The following is a 22,467-nucleotide window of genomic DNA, read 5'->3' on the forward strand; positions in this document are numbered from 1 at the left end:
GGAACTGAACTCAGGACCTCTAAAAGAGCAGTCAGTGTTCTTAACCACTGTGCCATCTCTTCAGGCCCTCCAATTATACTTTTATTAGTGCACATTTATATAAAAAAAAAAAGTACAAACTCACATTTGTATTACTATGTACATAGTGCACTTTGATTATATTCACATGTCTTATCACTCTCTCTTGTCCCCTCCCTACCTCTCAGTGGTCCCCTTCTTCTTACATACTCCCCCTTCTATTTTCATCTATCTGTGGTAGTTTGAATATGCTTTGCCCAGAGAGTGGCACTATTAGGAAGCCTTGTTGGAGAAAGTGTGCCACTGTGGACGTGGGCTTTAAGACCTTTTCCAAGCTGCCTGGAAGCCAGTCTTCTGGTTCCCTTTGGAACAAGATGTAGAACTCTTAGCTCTGTCTCCAGTGCCATGCCTCCTGGATGTTGCCATGCTTCCCACCTTGATTATAATGGACTGAACCTCTGGACCAGTAAGCCAGCCCCAATTAAATGGTGCCTTGGTCATGTTTACAGCAGTCCGTCCGTCCGTCCGTCCGTCCATCCATCCATCCATCCATCCATCCATCCATCTGGTTTTTGGAGACGAGTTTCTGTGTAGCCCTGGCTGCCCTGGAACTCACTTTGTAGATCAGGCTGGCTTAGAACTCATAGATCCACCTGTCTCTGCCTCCTGAGTGCTGGGATTAAAAGTGTACACCATCACCGCTGGCTTCATGTCTATTTTTAAAATGATTTAATTTTTCATTATTTTAGTTAATTAAGTTGGAAGAACTGTTTTTCAGGTCTTAACTGGCCTGATGGAACTCACATTTATAGACTAGGCCCAGCCTAGACTGCAGAGTTCTGTGTTCCTTTGGGATGCTTGGAGATAAAGGTGTACACCACTACTAAGGCCAAGAAAGTTTAAAAAAAAAAAAAAAAAAAAAAAGTTCTTGTTTTCGTGTCAGGGTTTCTCTGTGCAGCTCTGATTGTCCTGGAACTGAAAATAAAATTCTTGAGAGCTTGTTTGGAGGTTCTAGCAGGGGAAGCACAGCTATTCTACATCCTTGACAGAAGAAGGAGGGATGAGCACTGGAGTAGTGAGGGAGGAAGAGGACATCTGCCCAGTCAGCCAGGTCAGCTGACTCAATTGAGTGACACATGTAGAAGCCAGAGGGCCCTCACATCCAAAAGTAAATTCTTAAAGGAAGCTAAGTCAAGGTAATTCCCATGCTGTCCTTGACACCTGCTGCCTTAGTGCATTATCTTCATGTGTGCTTCTTCACAGACGGCCATCAGTGTTACTAGATTATCAGCTTAAAAAAAAAAAACCTGCCACACAAGCATTTTAGTTAAATACTCCTTAATACAGAATCCACAGGATCAGAATTTCACAGCACAGAAGTACAACTAAAACCCTACCTTATTCTCCTATATGCTTTCTTAATGTCTCCCGGAACATGCTAGAACAGGGTCCCTAACTTGTAAAGACAAAAGGAAAAGATCCTCGATTACTGTTGTCAGTAAATAATAAAGTGTATCTTGTTCGTATCACTGGCAAACTCCTCTCTTTCATGCTCTCAGATATTATTACATGTGTTTTATAGGCTTGCTGGGCTTAACTCCTGCTCTGAATGGTATTTCTACTCTATCCCTATACTGCAGGCAGGGTGTAGTTCGTGTTCCCTGAGTCATACTCTGAATTGCACAGCTCACAGGCTGAGGAATGTCTTCACACCAAGGAGCTATAACTTGAGATGAATTCATAAAAAGCAGCACCCATCCACTGCAGACAGACAACCTCCCAGTTGGCACTCATTTACTCCCCACCAGCAGCCCAGCCCTTACTACAATCAACATGGACTCCCAACTCCACCATGGCCCACAGAACCACATGTGCTAACTGATTCACTTGTCTGGGCCTTCTCAGGTCCAGTCACCACCATCCTGCCTCTGCCAACCTCCCGCTGCTGTGACATCAACCCTAGCTGCCACCACCACTCCCAGATTTCTGAGTGTATGACTCATTCCTGCCATTCTGTCAAATGCAAATGTCAGTTCTGCAGGGATCCTATCCCCAAACCACCCTACCTAAGGGAGTACCTGTTCCCTAGCAACAGTCCTCCTGCCGCCATCTGTCATCTCTTCTCCCCATTTGGCACAATCACCATTAGTCCACTAAGATCAGCCTGACACACCACAGACACTCATTCCTAAATGAATAAAACCAAAGCTCAATTCTCATCTCTTCTACTCAGTTTAACAGAACAATAATTTCATTAGCATTTATTAGCACCAATCATGGGTCTGTCCATGATACAATAGCACTTCAGGTACTACACAAGGTTAAGTGGATTGTGCCCAAATGAGTCCAGGTTAGACATGTTACCAACAAAGAACCTAACACAAAGTTTAGGTACTATTTCCATGAACAAAGAGAGCAAAGGAAAAAAAAAATCCCTCTTATGTTAGTAAAACTGAGAAGTCAGAAAAAATATTTTTCAAAAAAAATGTATATCCTTATTTTATGTATGAGTGTTTTGCCTGCATGCCTATGATTGCAGAGGTCAGAAGAGGATGTTGGGTCCTCTGGAACTGGAGTTATAGATGGTGGGTGAAATGCCACGTGGGTAATGGCAATCAAACTCTTCCTCTGGAAGAGCAATTAGTGGTCTTAACCACTGGACCATTACTCCAGTCTTCCAAAAGAAAATTCTTACTTATGTATATATACATCCAACACAACTGCTTAGAGTCAGAAGTCTAATTAGAAAGAATGAAGAGAAAAAAGTTATTTGTAAAAAGACTTTAATTACATTTATTTATTCGCACACAGTGCTTCTATGGCTGTCAGAGGACAACCTGGGGCAGCTGGTTCTCTCCTTCCACCTTGTGGGTCCCAGGAATGAAACTCTGATTGGTGGGAAAGTGTCTCTACCTGCTGAGCCATCACTTCTGCTCAAGATATTTCTTAAGAGGCCTTTGAAGAGTACTTTAAATATCCTAGGAGATGGGAGGAAGGATCAGTTTACATGCTTCCTAACAAATGGAAAGAAGGGAGGGGATATTTTTGTCTCTCTAAAGTTAAATGATAAAGAATTAAAAATGAAAGAATAATAATAACAAAGTTCTGTTGCAATTTTCAGTGTAGGTCTAGATTAAAATAGTGAAAGAAAGCCAGCTATGATTATGTATGTCTGTAATCAGCATTCTAGGGGCGGAGGGGAGAGGAAAAAAGGGGAGACAAAGAAAAGACATATATGTATGTACACACACATATTTAAAGCTAAATATGTCTTAAATATATTCCTTGAGAATTTCATATATGCAGACATAGATTTTATCACATCCACCTCCTCTCACCATTGAACTCCTCCTGGGTTCACCTCCCCTTCCTCTCAACTCCCGATCCTTAAAAAAAAAAAAAAAAAAAATCCACAGAGTCCAACTAGTGTTGCCCATATGCATGGGTATGAGGCCATTCACAGGAACAGGTTAACCTACCAGGGACCACGTTCATTAAAAAACAAAAACAAGAACACCTTAACCCCACTCTTGCTCCCAACTTCTGGAGCAGTCATCAGCAGTCAAGAGCTGTTGACTTGCTTGATCCAAGTCTTGTTGGGGCAACCACAGCAGCTCTGAGTTCATGAATGCAGAGACAGTTTTATAACCAGCGTTCTCTGACCTCTGCCTTCTCTTTCGGCTGTTCCTTGAGCCTTGTTGGGACATAGTATGATACAGATATCCCATTTATGGCTGAACGCTCTAAAACACTTTGGCATCTTGACCAGTTGTGAAGAGATACTCCATTTAAAAAAAATACACTTCTTGTTGCACATTCAGAAGTGACCACTTGTATTCTAATAAGAAAAGTTAACCTGATATTAGTAACAAATCATCTGGTAAAAGTACATGAGGTAGTCCAGCCTAAACCCAACAAAGAACAGTCAATTAGTGTCATCCTAAGACAGCTGGGTAACAGAATTTAAACCCTGACTCTTTAGGATGCTAATTGAATGTCCTTCTGACTGGCCCCTGGAGGAAAGGTATTATTCATTAGGAGAAATGAGGCTGTGAGCAGCTGGGTCTCCCTTGGGTCTCTCCTCCCTTGCTGGACTTTCCTAAGGGAGAGATCACTAATTACTGAAACTAAGACAGGAAGGTTCCACTTAGCTGTTCTGTCTTCATTAGAAAGTAGAACACGAGACAACTGTCAATGAAATCTGCTAGTCAACACAGATTAGTCATCCTTGTCAATAAAGCACAACACCTGTGTTCAGGTGTGTTCAGTGCTGCTACTATACTGTAGCTTCCAGGGACACCTTTGAAACAGCAGTTCAGTTCTTGTGAAAAAGTTCTGTGTGCACTATGTTGGAGGCTACTAAAAATCAAAATGTATCCCCCTCATAATACCTGACATTTACTTTGGCTTCTGTCTTTAGCAAATCTAACTGCTAAAAACATTAGCGACTTGTCAAAGGTGAGAAAATTGTATTCTTCATTATGGCCACCATTTATGATTCCCCCTCATAATACCTGAGATTTACTTTGGCTTTTGTCTCTAGGAAATCTAACTTCAAAAAACACTAGCGACTTGTCAAAGGTAAGTCTGCAAAGATGGCCATGCTCTAAATTTGTACTGAGGAGAAACTAAAACTAAAACTTTGGGGGCAGGGGAGGTGTCTGAGAAATGTTACAGGAAAAAACAACCCAAGAGTGATCTGAAATAAACAGAAGAGGAGTGCACACCTGGACAGCAAGGGCAAACCATCAGCAACCAACAGCACACATTATAAATTTTATGAAAAGAACCAGCCTCAAGTCCCACAGTTAGCTTCCACAGACTCCTCTCTTCCTAACCAAACAATTGTCTTTGTTTTAAAAACCACAGAATTTTTTCTTTAAAAAAAATCCCCAACTTTCACTAGATAAGGACATCAAGATCATCAAGTTGGTTTCTCTGTTCTGCTGTGATAAACTAGCATGCTAAGTACTCCACTCTATGTTCTCTAAAGCTGTACTTTCCAGGTTGTTACTGGTTCCCATGCTTGGTGATTACCAAAGAAAACGTGTCTCACTTATATAACCACTTCGCTGTTTTCAGATTAATTCTCAACTTGTTTTTATGTTTCTTCTCCTAAAAACCATATAACTGCTTTCCTGTACTTCTGTCCCCATACCCAGCACTCTCTATTAAAACAGTTTACGTTTCTGGTTCATTGGGCTAAGATGGATAGGGTAGGGTCTTGCTCTGCTAACTAGATGACAGGCAGTAGGCGATATCCATTACAACTACTGTACCAAATCTGGGGCAGGCACAACCATTCCAATGACTCCTCTTCTTTGAAGTGCTGCAAGATTGAACCCAGGGACTTAAACACACTAAGCAGAAACCCTAACACTGAGTGACAGCCCTGTTCTACCTCTACCTCTTAACATACAGGGACACTAATGTCCTATGTACAACCTAACGCTGTAGCAAAACCCAGTAGTATCTATCACTGTAACCTCACCTCTACAGCACTTTGGTTACCTGTCTCCTAGACACATCAGGAAGTGAGGGCTGGTCACTGTGACCCAAACTACTGTTCCTGTGCCTCACCACCTGCTGAGGACCAGTCAATCAGTCTTGGGCATTCTTCCAGCACACATTCTTTCCAGTAGTCATCATCCCATCCAGACCTACTCTGAGGCAATGTTTTCAAAGTGGGGGCAATGAACCACTGGGTCATGAGACTCTCTTCCTGAGCCATGGTCCACATTCTCTCTTTTAGAAATAGGAATGCAAATAAAGCTGTTGGGAAACCTCAGTTTTGGACACATTTATAACTGGGTGACCATATGAAGTTTATTACTATAGGTTGCAATTTAAAAGGGTAGAAATATACTTTACAGAAGGGTGTCCCATGTTGTAATGGTTAGCAGTCTGACTCAGAGATATACTACTGTAACCCTGACTCTCAATCTCTATCTAACCTCTACAGGTTTCACTTCACTTCCAAGATACATCATTTCCTAATACTCCTTTGTCAGGGTCCTCCAATTCCCCTTCTGTGAGCCGTCTGATAAATCTGTGATCCTAATCTAATCAACTGCTAGCCTGTTCAGCAGTATCTTTGGGCCTTAGTGTTTACAAGCTAGGTCTTCTCTAGGTCCTACCTCTGTAGCTCCCTTTTCTTCTGCACTAGCAGTTTTTTATGTTCTAAGTGTACCCCCAGCAACCTAGCACTACAGGGTACTTGTTATCACCCCTACTCAAACCTCCTTGACAGGAAGCTCTAGTACAGGAGTATCAGCAAGTGTATCACTGTGTGTTGTCCCACCATTGTGCAACAAGCTGAATTATGATCCCGATGTACCATCTAAGGAGTTCTCCAATGCTCTATTTCCCACCAGCAGCTCAGAGCATAAGCATTTAAACCCTGTTGATACAGCCATGATTATTATGTGCCATGACCCTTGAGGTATCAAGGACATTCATCTCTTCATTACCACTATCTTCCAGGTACCAAGGTGAACATTAAGTACTGTTCACTCAGACTATGAAAGCACACCTGTCCATCTGACACTATCCATACACACTATCTTGTTCTCTTATCTAGTTCCTCTCAGCCGCCTCTAACCTTTCTCCCTGGGAACAGTTCTAGACAGATTTCCTCCTGGTTTACTCTATGCCACATAGCTTGTTCCACATCCGTCTCTGAAATATTTCAGAATCCCAAGGAGCACATTTGTGTGTGGTTCTATCTGCTGTCAGACAAACACCTTGCTAGGGTAGTGCAGCAGCTGTATGCTGCATACTTGACCACAAATAACAGAATACATAGTGCAGGCAACAGAAAAAGATCTTAGCCACTTAAAACTCCACTCCACTAACCCAAGTTCAGTGCATGTTCAACTGTGTGTCCTGCAGAAAACTAACCATAATAATAAAAAGGTGTAGAGATTCAGAAGAGCCTTAAAGAAAAAAATCAGAGATCAAAACTACAGAGGCAATTAAGGAGGAGAATTCGCTTTCTAACTTCAAAAAAAGAAACTGATCAGCCAGACAAAACCTGCAGATAAGACTGAAAGAATACAAGTTCATCAGAAGGATGCAAGTGAAAAACTACTTACTGGTAAACACACAAACCCATACACCCACACACCCCAAAATCAAACACAAAACTACCAGCCAGTGATGAGCCAAGACTTGTGGGTGTCTCTGAGGGACTGACATTCCTACAAAACTGCAGTTCTGCCTGCTCTTCCCTGTCATGCATCCACTTCAGCTTTCACTCCTAGTGTCCGCAGTGATAGTCACAAGTGCGTCTGTAGCCACAGTTACCTCACACCGTCTATCTTCTTCCCACTTCTCCTACCAGCTGCATTTCTGTAGTTCCTTCCAAGCTTGGGAACATTTCATCCCTCAGTAAACCTTTAAGGTCTTTGTAAAAGGAACAGGAACTGGCAGTGCCTGCTTGTAACTGGCTTGAGTGACTCTCATAAGGAAGAGGACAGGCAGAAACCCAAAGGGGAACCAACATTCTTTGAGTGTTTGAGGTAGGAGTGACATACAGAATAGAACAAGTCACAGACCACAGGAACCAAGTTCCCTACTAGGGATATAAGGGAGAGACAAAGGCTGAGGAGAAAGTTAGTGAGATGGAGTAATCTGGAGGAAGCAAGAAAAAAAAACCCAAACATTATAAACCTCAAGTTACATTCCTAGACCACCAGAGACTCCACTAATGAGACAAAGAGTGTGTGGTCAATTTGATGATATTTCAGTCACCTATAAGACATAGCTCTGGTTATGCCCATGAGGGTGCGGGGAAGGGTTAACTGAGAACAGAATGTCCACCCTGCATGTGTGCAGCACTATCCAGTGGGCCGGGGGTCCTGAATGAGTAAAAAGAGAAAGGGCAAAGCCCACAGAGCCCCAACACTCACCACTTCCTGCTTCCCAAGCACAGATCTTGTGACCAGCTCACATGATCTCACTCGACATCAACTTCTGGCCACTACCTGCATACCTGAACCATGCATATACAAAAACTGTTCTATAATTTAATTAAGTCATTCCCTTAATGAATTAAGTGAATAAAAATATAAGCTATGAACCTGAAGGGAAGTATGTTCAAAACACTGTGGAGTAACTACAGAAACCAGCAAAGTCAAAAAGGCCCATTGTTGGGGTGGGGTCAGGGGCCACAGAGAAGGGAACAGCATGGCACATGTGGTCTGAGGGGAAAATGGCAAAAGTGGGGGAGGGGAAAGGACATGGGAGGTAGAAGAACATAAATGAAGCAGGGAGGAGGGTAAAATAGTAAGAATGTCTCAAAAGGTATTAAGTAATAAGGAATGATACTATTAACTACCTAAAAATGCATATAATACGTGAGTTAGTGTATAAATATACATATATAATTTAAATTAAAAATTCCTAACTGAGCTAACAATGCCGCTCCAAAAGAGTCATAGAGAGAACATAGACAAAACCCTAACACCGGCACTTGAAAGTCCTCCTAAAAGTTGTTAGTCAGAATTGCCCTCTGGAGGTGAAAGGTCAATCCTCATTGCTGAAGAGACCTGTACTTCAGACAGAGTTCAGAGGCCACCTCCCTGAGGGCAATCTTTCACGATCCCTAGTTCTGGGCAAGCTTCCAAGAAGGGAAGGAACTAACAGTCCTACTCAGCTATGATGCCTACTCACCACAACAATGACCAACATGGCACCAATTGGCATGAATTACTTGGCAGCAACCTACAGCTCTGTAACTGGACTTAAGACCATCTTGACAAGAAGGAAACCATGCCTAGTCCTGGCCAGTGAAGTCATGGAATCCTGAAGGAGAACCTACAATCACCACCTTAATAAACCAGCACAATTCCCCAGTATACCCGTCTTATGTAGGTTCTGGGCTTCAACTCAGGTTGCCAGGCTTCTGGAAAGCAGCTCCACACACCAAGCTGTCTGCCTGGTCTCGTTGTTACCCTGAGCTGAAGGTGACATACAGCTGGAGTCACTGAGGATGCATTTTTAAAACAGATACCTATGTCAGCATCCTCATTTCAGAGGAGCCACACAGGAACTTGTGTATACTTTGGGATGACTGTTAATAGGAGCACTGCTGTCAGCAGAGTCCGATGAAGGCATGGATGTCAACAATACAAAGTTTTCCCCTTATTTTTGTTACACAGCTCTGACTGTCCTTAAATTCATGGGCATCTTGCCTCTAAATGCTGGGATTATAATTGTATGCTACTACGTTTGGCCTGAATAAATACCACCCCTCCTCCTCCTGCTTCTTTTAAAGATGGGTCTCACGTTAGTCTCACCTCAAACTTGCTATGTAGTTGAAGATGACCTTGAACATCTGATTCTTCTGCCTCTACCTCCCAAATCCTGGATTACAGGCATGCACCAGCACATGGGTTGTGCATGATGCTAGGGGTTGGAGCCCAGGGTTTCATGCTGATAGGCAAGTAGTCTAGCAACTACATCCTCAGTCCAAATTGTTTAACAGAAAACTCACATAAGACACTTTTTATTAGAGTTTGTAAAAACACTTTCACATGGGTCATCTCACTTGTTCCTATGAGTTAAGAAGGGTTGACAACATCTTGCATTTTCTCACACCCATTCCCAAACTTTAAAAACAGATGCTGGTAGAGTAAAAAGGGGGCAGAGGGGTTAAATTATAGTTATTATAAATGATAAATACAAGAGAAAATAAGTAAAACTGGTTCAAAAAAATTATCCACTCAAATACCATTGTGTACCTACTACTGCCAAGCACTATGCTACCAGAAAATAAATGCTTCTGAGGAAAACAAGAATGAATGACTAAATTATATAAATGAGGAATTTTATTAAATGTCAGAGTTTTTGGAATTGATTCCCAAAATATAACTTTATTTAATAAACTACAGGTAATTAATATCTGTCAAAGAAAAATAAACATTCCTAAATTTAATCCAAAATGAGTGGGCAAGTTGGGCGTGAAAAAGAGTCCTTCCTACAAAAAAGGGGGGGAAAAAAGAGGTTGGAAAGTTAACTCCATATGTAAGAGTGCTTACCACCAAGTCTGACCCATATGGCAGAGAAGAGAGAGAACTAACTTCCAAATGGTCCTCTGATCTCAACATGTGTGCTGTATTAAACACGTGCAGGTTAAAAAAAAAAAAGACAAAAATTAAAATACCAATTTTGATTAAAGAGTACAAAATTTAAGATTGCTTAAAATACCCATCTGTCAGCTAAACAATCATATTTATAAGGAAATTTCTTTAAAAGTTGTTAAAAATATACCAGGTTTACTCCAACACCCAGTACTGTCCTGGAGCCACACATGGATAATGGTTATGAAACACAGTAGGTAGCTTTGACATGTGTACATTAAGAGTTTAGAGATTTAGTATAAAAATATTTTTAAATTATATGTTGAAATGAAAGAACTTTGAATATACTGGGCTAAATTAAACTTTACTGGAACTCAAGTATCCGATTTGTATAACCTAACTTTGTATAAATTAAGCTCAGAATACCTTTAGAAAGGTAGAGTGCAGCTATCTTAAAACTAAAATTTCTATTCAGTCATTCACATATCTATGCAGTAGAGACCAAGAAAGAAATTGTCTAGAAATGAAACTTATCCCCAACAGGAATGAGAAAAACACCCTGTGGGCCTCAACCCTTTGGAGATGGGGTGTCAAACAACCCTTTCACAGTATCCCCCTGGAAAACAAATGTTTACATTACAATCCATAACTAGTAAAATTACAAATATAAACTAGCAACAAAAATAATTTTATGGTTGGGAGTCACCATAACACGAGGGACTGTATTCAAGGGTTACAGCATTAGGAAGGCTGAGAACCACTGATATAGATACACAAACGCTAGCACCCCTGCTTGGCTGACTCAGCAGTGAGCCCACTGGGCTCAGAAACTTCACTTGTCCCCGGTGTGACAAAGAAACAACCAACCCTAAAGTGAGAAGAGATGCTGGATCAACCCTTGGTTGACATTATCCGGAGCAGAAAACATTAGTTCCCAACATGGCCACCTGTCCCAAAACTGTGGGGTCATTGCTAGGATCTCTATAGCCAGAAGCCAGGTAGACGTGAGATCTGGCAGTGCAAAAATGAATCTTATCCACCCTCTAGCCCTTGGCCCTGTTGGATTTTCTTCTTTTAGTCAAAGGGAACAACGCTGCTGGCTCACACTAGCTAGCACAGTCCCTACCAGAGGGGCATCCTTCATTGGCCCACAACTCAGTCTTTCCGATTGCCCCACCTTCTTCCCATAATACAGGAGATTTTTCTGGAAATGTAAAACAAATTACGATTCAGGGGCCAAATCTGGCTCAGAATCTGTTTTATTTTTTATACTGTTTATGAGTTAAAAGCGGGTGTGCATGCTTTTCTTTCAATGGCTTCAAGAAAAAAAGCTAGTATTTTATATCTAAAAATTAGATAAAATTCCAATTTCAAACCCATGATATAATTTCACTGAGACACAACCACATCCATTTGTTGATGTATTGCCTTCCTATGCTTTTATACTATGAGGGCAAAGGAGAGTACTTCCAACAGGAGGCAAAGCCTGAAAAACTTGAGATTATTATTTGGCTCGCTGCAGAAAGTCAGCCAATCCCTAGTATAGATAACTATCTGTTGATTAAAATCCTTTAGGGAAAGTCTACAACTTTTTTTTTTATTGGATATTATATTTACATCTCAGATTTTATGAAAGTCTACAACTTATTAGGGTCTACAAAGCTGTTCTTCACGAAGCACAGAGCTCAGTTCCACCAGTGGAAGTACACTGTCTTTTCCTGAGAGACACTCCTCCACCCCTCTGATGGGAGAGCCATCTTAGCTCTCCCTCTGACTGTTTCTCTCAAGAATTTCCCTAGCCTAGTGATTGCATGCCAGCTCTATGCTTGGTACATGGATAGAGAATGCCCTCAAGCATTTAACCAACATCTATTTGAGTAAGTAATAGATAGCACTTTAAATCCCTTCAATCAACAGTGCAGTGTGTCAAGCTGTGGAGAAAACTGAAATCCTGATGGAGAGCTGATAAAGCCTAGACTCTTCCACAGAAGAATGCTCACAATTCTAGGGACAGCTCTCAGGGAAGAGGCTCTACTCGTGGGGTTGGCAACATTCAACTGACACACAAAGCTGAGGGAAAAGTCCTACCCATGGATCAGTTTGGATGAACTGGTTCACAGAGAGAAAACATCTTGTAAAGATTCCCAGAAAAATCTACTTCTTAACCTATATGTTTAGAGTTTTGTTTGGGGTCCCCCCCCGAGAAATTTTCCTGCCATGTAAATTTCAGACTATACTGGCAGCTAAAATTTTGTGAGTCTTCTCTCTCTAGGAGCATTCTTGATGATGCTTTGATTCAAATCTTGGCCCAGTACACAATGTCAGTTCTGGACATCCCTGTCCCTGTGCAGGACCATAAGGATCAGGGCAGTTCTCTAATTAACACAAAGGGAGTTTCTCAACAGAGGGATTGGAAAATGCAGATTATTTTCCCACTGCCACTCATGTCATGCAGATTAATTACTATGAGTGAACTTTTGGCAAGTGTGTGTGTGTGTTTGTGTTTTCTGGCAGACTCTCACTGTGTAGCTCTGGTTTGGAAGACCAGACTGTGTAGACCAGACTGGTCTCCAACTCACAAAGTTCCACTTGCATCTGTCTCCAGAGTACAGGATTCAAGGCATGCACTATCATGCCTACACTGTATATTTTAATTCAGTTACTTACAAAAACTGTAGCCAAAAAGAGAAACCATAGTTTAATATCTTTACAGTAGGTTTCATATGTGATTTAGATTTTAATACCAGTCAAACAGTGGCTAGCAAGACAGAGCGAGACAGGTAAGAGTACCTGCACCAACCCAGTTTACTACCTAAGTTCCACCACTGGAACCCACATGATGGAAGGAAAAAAAACCCTGATTTCCTTAGGTTGTCCTCTGACAACAAACCATGGTGACTGGAGGTACATATATGTATATACACGTAAACACACACACACACACACACACACACACTCTCTTAAAAAAAATTCCTGCTAAAATATCAGCTGAGCACATTTATTTAAAGACATAAACTTAAAAAAGTATTAGCATACTGTTTACAAATGATTTATTATGCCATCATGTAGTTAACATTCAACTCTAACTGTGAAAGAAAACCAAATTTAACAAAATTGTTTAAAAATGTATGTTTTAAAATTTCATCAGGAGTCTTTCTGCAGACAAGCACAAAGAGAAATGGTAGGTTGGACTCATTACAGGGCGACATTACAGTTAAGAAACAAAGCCATCAGGACCCTTGGGAGTTCATTTCCTCAAGAGCCCATCACTCTGCTCTAACTATCCACAGGAAAATACAAAAAGGCTACAAGCTTCCTGTTCTGAATTAGTATCAATTTAGATTAAAATTCCCAGCTGGGTATGGTGGCACACACCTTTGATCCCAGCACTCAGGAGGCAAAGGCAGATCTCTATCAGTTGGAAGACAGACTGGTCTATGTAGTTAGTGAGTTCCAGGACACCATGGCTATAAAGAGATATAAAATAAAAAAAATAAAGAAAGCTCCCATACCCTGTAGGGAACTTCAGAAGCCCAAGAAAATTTAGCAATTTTGAAATGTAATAATGATATTCAAAATTCTTTTTGTTTTGCGTTATCAATGAAGCAATTCATGCAACATAAAAGTACTAAGCAGTTTGCTTCAGTAAGTTTAAGAATCCTGAGAGCACTTTATCAAATGTTAAGAGTTAATGTGATACTTCATGACAAGCCAAAGGTTTCACACTGCTTCCCACCCTCACGACGATGATCAAATTCAATTTCCATTTAGTGAACTAGGTAACAATCCACTTATGGACAGTATTAGGCGTTATTAACAGCTCGTTATTTTGTACCTTCAATTAAGAAAAACACTGCTCAATAATGACTTCCTATATTACAGCAGGTAGAGGCAGCTGGTTCTCATTTTGTGATCCAGCTGCTGTTTTTAATTTATGTAACTCCCTCAGCTTTCAGCGATGCTGGTATTTATACACACCATGTTTTAGTATACTGATAGCATGCTGCCGCCGGCAATTTTATTTAATCTTTGGAAACCTCACCATTATCAAGTACAAAGACAACACATCCAGCGAGCATCACACCAGGCCACAGGAGCTGCATACAGAGAGTTTCTTTTGCAACTCACTGCTTCCTACCCAGCATGAATGACTTTCCAAAGTTCTTTTGAGGCCCTGTAGCTTGTGCCCGCCTTCCCAACTTCATTTCTTACTCTCACCTCATTATGCTGTACCACCCCCAGCTTCCTTCCGTTCTTAGTCACACCAAGATCTTGCCTCGCTAAGCCTCAGCTCTCACACATATCCTTGTTAACTGTACCTACAATGCACCCATCTTTTTAAATTCAACTTTATATAACAGTAAGTAGTAAGATCTTAGGCTGTGGTCTTCAGAATTCTGGACCTTCTCAGGACGCATAAGGTGGAAACATCACCAAGTCAGTCACTGCATTATGCTCACATTTGTACAAAAGATGCAAATGCAATGGCAATGCCTGTGTGGGCATCCCTCAGCAAGAACCAAGCCAGCAGGTACAAACCAAGTGGTGAATCATCTTATTCTATCACAACACTCTCAGAGGGAAAAGCCTCATTCATTTGCCAACAGCCTTAAAAACACAGTAAAAGTAATTAAGTTTACTGGGTCTTGACCCTTGCACATTTTTTAGTATTCTCCAAGAGGGCCAACAAGGTGGTTCAACAGCTAAAGGTGCTTGTTATGCAAGTCTGGAGAAAATGGAAAGAAATAAAGGTTCCTGAAAGTTGTTCATTGACCCTGACATAGGAATCATGGCAGGAGCACTGCCACGAACAGTAAACAAATAAACAAACAGACCAACAAAAACAAAACAAAAACAACAAAAAAAAAACATTCTGCATGATGCCATGGAATGTCTGAATAAGCACTGCTGCTACACACCAGAAACACGACTATCTCAAGACAAGCAGAGTAACAGACATCTGCACCAGCCACTTCATCACATCTTTTTACTTAGAAGAACAACAATCATTAGTTCAAATCTGACAGATTTTAAGACACTAAAGAAACAGATCTCAACTGGGTACAACCTTGTTCACATAATTTTAATACTTGGAGGCAGAGGCAGGGAAGTTTACTGAAAGTTTTAAGCTAGCCTGAGCTAAGACCCTATTTCCCTTACTATCCTCCAATCCTTCTGAGTGGGGAAAGGAGGTGACCAACTCAAGTAAAAACCAGTAGTACAATCTCAAAACTACATCTATCAAGGAAGAAATCAGAATTTTGAACAGCACCTCCCATTCCCCTGTGGTGGTACTGGAAATTAAAATAGGGCCTACAACATGTCAGGCAGATGCAATACCAATGAGCTATGTTGCTGTCCTCTGTTTTTATTCTGGAGTTATTGAGACCAGCCTTGAACTTTTGATTTTCCTCCCTCAGACTCTCAAGTAGCTAGGATTTTGGACCTGCATGTCAGTCCCAGCCTAGAAAAGTGTTAACAAATATTTTTTAGATTAGAAATGTTTTTTAATGTATATGAGTGTTTTGCCTGCATGAATTTTTGTATATTATAGGCGTGTAATGCCAAGTAAGCCTTAAGAGGGCATTAAATTCCCCTGAAATTGGGAGTTATAGCCTGTTGTGAGCTTGCATGTAGATGCTAGGACCTGGAGCCCAGGTCAGTGATCTTAAGCACTGAGCCATCTCTCTAGCCCCCCAAAAGCTTGTAACAACATATCAATACTTAAGATTCTTCCGAGGTTGGTGATGGTATATTAGTAAATCTAATTTTTTTTTTCCGAGATAGGGTTCTCTATGTAACAGCCATAGCTCTGTGAGTTCTGGAACTCACAGATCCGCCTGCCTCTGCCTCCTGAGTGCTGTGATTAAACGTGTGCACCACCATACCCAGCAACAAATGTAATTTTAAGGTATCTGCATATTAAAATGAACCAACATATGGATGATCTGTGTAACAGTGGACCAATGACCTGAGTTCCACAGGACAGAATCAGTCAGGTATAAAAGCAACTCAGAGTGTAAAGCAGAACAATGTGGTTTAATTCAAAGGGAACAGATAGCAAGACTGCAGACTGCACACAAGAGAACTAACTTCCGTAAGCTGTCCTCTAACCCATGTACATACCTGCTTGTCTCAAATATATATACTAATAAAAAGATACCGTTGGTTACTACTTAAGAGAGATTCAGTGTGCACCAAAAATTCGCCACCACCTGAAAGAGCTAATAAAAGTTCACCTGTTTCAGCTACGTTGTGATGGTACACATCTTTAATCCCAACACTCAGGAAGCAGAGGCAGGTGGATCTCTGTGAGTTCTAGGAAAGCCAGGGCTACACAGACAAATTGTGTCTTGAAAAACTATACACAAAACAAACAACACCCCCCCCCCCACACACACACACATCACCTATTTTAAACTATTCATCTGATAAAGGCCATTTTTTGCCTCATACTGGAATAAAATTAGGAGATGAAAATTCATTGCTTTATAAAAATCAATTATTAAGAGTGTCTTTCCTGGGGGCTAAAGAAATGGCTCAGTGGTTGAGAGCATTTGCTGCTCTTGCAGAGGACCCAGGTTCATTTCCAAGCACCCACACAGTAATTCTTAATCACCTGTAACTAATACAGTTCCAGAGGAATGGCCTCTTCTTGTCTTAAAGACTTGTATGTACCCATGCAAAACACTCATACACAAAATAAATCAATCTAAATAATAAAAAGATTCTTTCAGATCTGAAAAGCATACCAGCAAAATCTAGGTTGCTTTATGGGCAGGAATTGGCAAATTAGTTCTACATACAAGGGGCTAAAAATAGGTACATTAATCTTGGGAGAAAAAAAAAAACCCTCAACTTGTTAGAAGACTCCTATAGCCCTACTGATGACACTACAGTGATGTCAGAGGGACTGTGGATTGTGTGAAGACAAACAGATCAGCAAAGATCAGCAGAGGGGAAATCTATGCACGTCTCACTTTGCACTAAGGAATTCAATGAGGAAAGAAGTTTTCTAACAGGCTGAGACAAGTTGTACCCTTCTCTCACTCCACTCATACTAACCTCAAGCAAGTCATAAACCTAAAAGGAAGAGCTGGCTATAAAACATTAGGAAGAAGCAGCAGCAAAGCTACACTGTTTCTCATTAGGCGATGAGCTCCCTGGAAATAAGACCCAAAGCACAAAGTGCAAACGGGAAACAAACTAGATCTCAAGCAAGGCCCTAAACTGAATCCTGAGCACCAAGCTAAGAAAAATGGAAGCACAACTTCACCACCATATGTGGAAGAAATGGTTTATAAATCATATATCCTTGAAGCCTACTAGGACGGTTAAAGCCAAGTAGACAAGAGTTGGTAAAGATAGAGACCATTCCAAGCCTAATACATTGTTAATAGGAACATAAAGAGAGATGTTGTAGAATGTCAGAAACAGGAATAACCCACGTCCCAGCAATTCCATTCCTAGGGAACAGCCAAGAGAAATAAAAACAAAGGAATGTTTGTATGGGGATGTGTATAACGCCATTATTTTTAACAGGCAAGAAATAGAAACAATTCACATATGTAAGAGGAAAATGTAGTATAAACTCACATTAATGAAATATTAATTCAGCCACAACCAGGAACAAGGTATGATGCCTTTACATGAAATGTTCAGAGTAAGTAAATGAATAAAAACAGAAGGCAAGTTAGTGGTTGCCCAGGTCTGAGTGGTGACAACTAATAGCTATGAGTACAGAGTTTCTTTTTGTCCATGGATAGATAAACATGGACATCAAAACTGGATCCCTAGAACCCATGTGGTGGAAGGAAGGAACCAATTGCCAAAAGCTGTCCTCTGACCTTCACATGCCTGATGTACATGATCTTCCAGCAAATTAATAGTAAGTGTTCACTTCAGCATCACATGTACTAAGATCGTAACCATACAGTGAAGCACTCTATATTTTAAAGTTACAATGAGCTCTGCTTATTCTCTTATACAGAACAATGAACAGGACTGATAAAACTTCACAAAAATGGCCACTACTGAACTACTCAGCTGAGGCAGACACATAGCATACACTACTAAGCACACGACTCTCATACGCTAGTAGGGAAGTACATGGTAAGTCACATTTAAACCACAATTTCTCACACACACACACACACACACACACACACACACACACACACACCCCTTCTTTTGAATGTGGTATACTCTCATGTGTATTGGTGTTTGTGGGCATGCAAAGAGGCCAGAAAGAGAATTGTCAGGTTTTCTGTCACTCTCCACCTGATTCCCTTGAGACAGGGTCTCTCACTGAAACTGAAGATCTCCATTTTCTAGACAGGCAGGTGGTCTCTGTCCCCACCACCACACTGCCTTGTAAAGCTTCACATGGGTTCTGGGAACTGGAACTCAGTCCTCACAGTTAAACAGAAAGCACCCTACTCACTGACCTACCCTCTTATCCCTCACATTTCTCAAACAAATTATGTCAGAGAAGGATAGGATAACTGAATGGGTCAGAATCCAATGTGATTATGTTCTATGGGGAACAATCAATCACATCATGATACCTTTCCCTAGGAAGACTCCAACAGCATCAGTTGTGTTCTAACAAGGTTTAACTCATCCACTCTTGCTGAACCAAACCACAACCGGTTCATTTTATAAACTTCCACATTCCTGTGTTCCCATCCCTCTTAGCAATATAAGGATTACACACAATAAATAAGCTTTTGGAAAGATGATCTAATAACAAACTAGATTACCAACACTCTGGAAAATATTCCAGAGAGACTACCAGATGGAAGACAGTTTACTTTTTGACAGTTTTGCCTGGAGGAGTCCTCACTACTAAGGATTCCTCAGCTGTAGTAACAACAATGCACCATGAGGAAGCAGCTACATATGGTCACCACCAAAATTTACAAAAAGGACCTCCATAAAAGCCAGACTGAATTACAGGTGACACATCCGTAAAAGCTTCCCTACTGCAAATATGAGGAAAATACTGCAGAAGGAAATTTTACTGTACCATTTTAAACCCTTTTGATAGGTTTATCAATGTTTCAAAACAAATGAAAACTTGAAAGCCTAATAAAACAATCACATTTCAGTTTTTGCTGAAGGCAAACTTAAAAGTCTATGGCATGATCAAGTAATAACGCCCAGCAGTCTAGTCAGAACAGAAAACAGCATTTACTCAAGAAAACAGTATAAAAAGACATGGCTTCCAATCTCTCTCTTACACACACAAACACACACACACACACACACACACATATCTACAAACACTGAAATTTCTATAGTTTGGCACCAAACAGATCTCTAAGTTCTGAGAAGTGGGCAATTCCCGGAAGAGTGGCTGGTGCGTGCAATCATGCTGGCAAAAGACCAACCCACTTCTCTGCAAAGAATCCAGAAACTATAAACTATTTCCGTTCCTATGAAAGCAAACTAAAGTTAAATGCAACATTAGGAGTAACGTAGTATCTTACTTTAGGCGTTACACTTGAAAATGAGTATAGAGAAAACAGGCTGGGACACACTGGGGGCCTTGAATACAGGTCTACAATTCTGTGTTCCTCCACTGGCTAGCACTACACTTAAAACCAGCAGCCTAAAGTGAATCTTTGTGAAGACAGGAGTAGCCAGGCATATCTATCTCGGCTATAAAGGGGCTTTCACAGAAAGACCAGTCTAGGCTATACAGTGAGTCCAGGACTACCTGGGTTACATAAGACCTTACCTAAAAAATCAGGATGGTTTTCTATTGACAGAAGTTCCTTAGCAAAGGAGACATAACACTAGATTTATTTAAACCCATTGCCATTTCAAAAATTACAAGAGAATAAAATCCAGACCTGTAGAATATTCTCTTGGATCGAAAACAGGTAGCCCTGCTACTTGTGACTTATTTATGCCTTGCACATTCAGGATTACTATCTTCAATTAGTCAGCACTGTTTATTTATCTGATTAGAGGGTACTCAATCAACAGCCAAGTTATATCATGGTCTCATTTTCCAAATTTAGAGGGAATTCAGAAAACAGGCAACAGTATGGATTGGTGATCCAGACAACCAACATCGGTTACATCAGGAGCTCTATATTGGTGTTTAGTGAATGGTCTCACTATTTTGTGCATGTTAACTCTAGGGTTGCAATTGTTAAAGCAGTCGCCTACTCTTTCCTAATACGAACACTTAGCACTGCACCATGCACATGTTACCTTTCCACTCTAGGCACCCTCCACAACACCCCCCACCCCACCCCGTCTCTTACACTGTCTCAGACCTTCTATTCCCTTCCTAAGGGTTTTCTCCACTCTTGAGAAGAGATGGTGAAAGGATGAGTAAGCAGGCTCAGACTGATGTTGGTCAAAGAGCACAGACCCTGGCACCAGCAGTGGAAAGCAGGGGTGAGAATGCAAAATGAAAAGCCTAACAACAGTAGTCCGTCCAGTGGAGAAGGCGTTCTACTGCCACCTCCGTCAGCAACCAGACTCCCCACCTCCCATTTGCTTCACCACTCAGTGGTCTCTCTGTCAAGCGCACATTTCCTGGAGATAGTTACATCTTTCAAACAGCACTTAAAGATGAACATATTCCCCGGTTCCGGTCGGTCAAAGACAATAAAGCCTCACCCTGCAGTGTGGTTAAGTTCAAACGTCCCGTATCACACGACCGACTGAATTACTACTGTCTCGACATCGTGTTCCCTCCCCAACCCACCCAGGCCCAGACCTCAAATTGGCAAACAAGGTGACTATTAGGAGCAGCTTCAAATGTATGTCAATCGCTTGGTGGTGGTGTTGGGAAAACAAAAGGGCTTTTGAATTACTTTAACAGCCTGGTTCCAAGTGTCTGGCCTTGTTTCTCCTTAAAGGGGAAAAGAAAATAGGGCACCGAGAGTTCAGAGATATCTTTCTCGCCTTCCGTGTGCTGGCTGCCAGCAGCTACCTAGCGGGCCTGTGAGGGGTCCAGTCTAGGTTTCTTGGAGTCGGGAAACTTGGTAGCCAAACGTCTCGGAAGTTTCCTCATTTTCTTTAAAAGGCTTAACTTCTTTACAGATAGGAAGGTCACAAGGAGAGGTTTCCTTTGTTGAAATGCCCGGGGCTTGTGGGATTGGTGAGACGGGTGGGGACACACCGTGCTCAGGGAAGACGGGACAGATGCGGGGATCCGACTAGGCTGCTCCGGGCCGCACGACTCCGGTGCAATGGCACGCGGCTCCTACGCCAAGGGAAGGACGCGGCCGCCTCGGCCTGCAGCCCCGCCACCTGTCCGCCGCGCCCGGGGACAGGGGAAGGCGCCGCCGCCTCCACTCAAAATGGAGGTTACGAAACGCGCGCCGCCCGCCCGCCCGCCCTCCTTCCACATGGCCGCGCCGCCACAAACTTCGCAGGCGCGTCCGCGTCCTGGGGCTCAGATCCCGGCATCGCCCGGGCCGCCACTCACCCACAGACCGGTAGCCCAGGATGGCGATCTTCCGGGACTTGGACTGAGGCATCTTGGTGGCCTGCTCAGCCCCGGCCCAACCACATTAACCGCAGCGGCGGCGGCGGCGGCGGCTCCTCCGGCTCAGACTATCGGCGGCGGGTGCGCCGGGGGAACGCGGCATACAGAGCGCGTCGGCGGGCGCGGCTGCCTCTCGCTCGCTCGTTCTCTAGCTCGCTCAACCGCCCGGAACCGAACGCGCGGGCCCTCCCCCAACAACACACCCACGTGACCGCGCGCGGCCGCGTCTGCACCGCCTCCCGCCGCCGCCTCCCAGCCCGGAACGCGCGGGGGTGCGTCGGGGGAACGTTTTACTTTAAAGGGAAAAAGTGGAGACGCCCAAGGCCCCCGGAAAAGTCACGACCGAAACTCGCTGCGTCATGACCCTCCCACCTACTTCCGCCGCTTTTTAATTACGACAGTTCTGTCCGAGCTCTGACTGGACGACTCCCAGACTGCCGCGCGGTGACGCAATGGAAACTCCGTCTTCTATTGGGGATCAGGAGGGGGTGGAGCCAAGGAGAGGCGCTGCTCAGCGGGGAGCTAAAAATAAATTCTGGCTGCTTTTGCTCGGGCGGGCGCTTGCTTGGTCCAAAAGCGTGGCCCTACCGGCGGGTCTGCGGGTGGGCGGGCGGGCGGGCAGGCAACTCCCCAGTGATTGGCTGATGTGGGTGCGGGGGCGGAACCAGAGGTGAGAAGCGCGGTGATTGGTAAACTGCCAAGCCGTTGGCCGACTAGCGCCTGCCGGCCCTTAAAAGGCGCGAGGCGCTTGGCCCTAGCTGACGGGCTGTAGGTTGGCTGCCACCTCTCTTCGCTCTTGTCTATACTTTAAATTACCGTCCTGCTATCTTAGCTTTAGTCTGGGCTTAATGTGGC

General features: G+C 42.6%; 1 protein-coding gene across 1 annotated transcript in view; it reads right to left on the minus strand.

The window, feature by feature from the left end:
- Positions 1-21,973, minus strand: part of Rheb (Ras homolog, mTORC1 binding) — a 40,798-nt gene extending 18,825 nt beyond the window's left edge. The window contains exon 1 of the mRNA XM_034519559.2: positions 21,553-21,973. Coding sequence (XP_034375450.1) covers positions 21,553-21,604 — 52 coding nt within the window. The 5' untranslated portion in view covers positions 21,605-21,973. The remainder of the gene's footprint in view (positions 1-21,552) is intronic.
- Positions 21,974-22,467: the final 494 nt, after the last annotated feature.

This window comes from Arvicanthis niloticus, chromosome 15, assembly GCF_011762505.2.
Source record: "Arvicanthis niloticus isolate mArvNil1 chromosome 15, mArvNil1.pat.X, whole genome shotgun sequence".
In the NCBI taxonomy this organism is placed as follows: Eukaryota; Metazoa; Chordata; class Mammalia; order Rodentia; family Muridae; genus Arvicanthis; species Arvicanthis niloticus.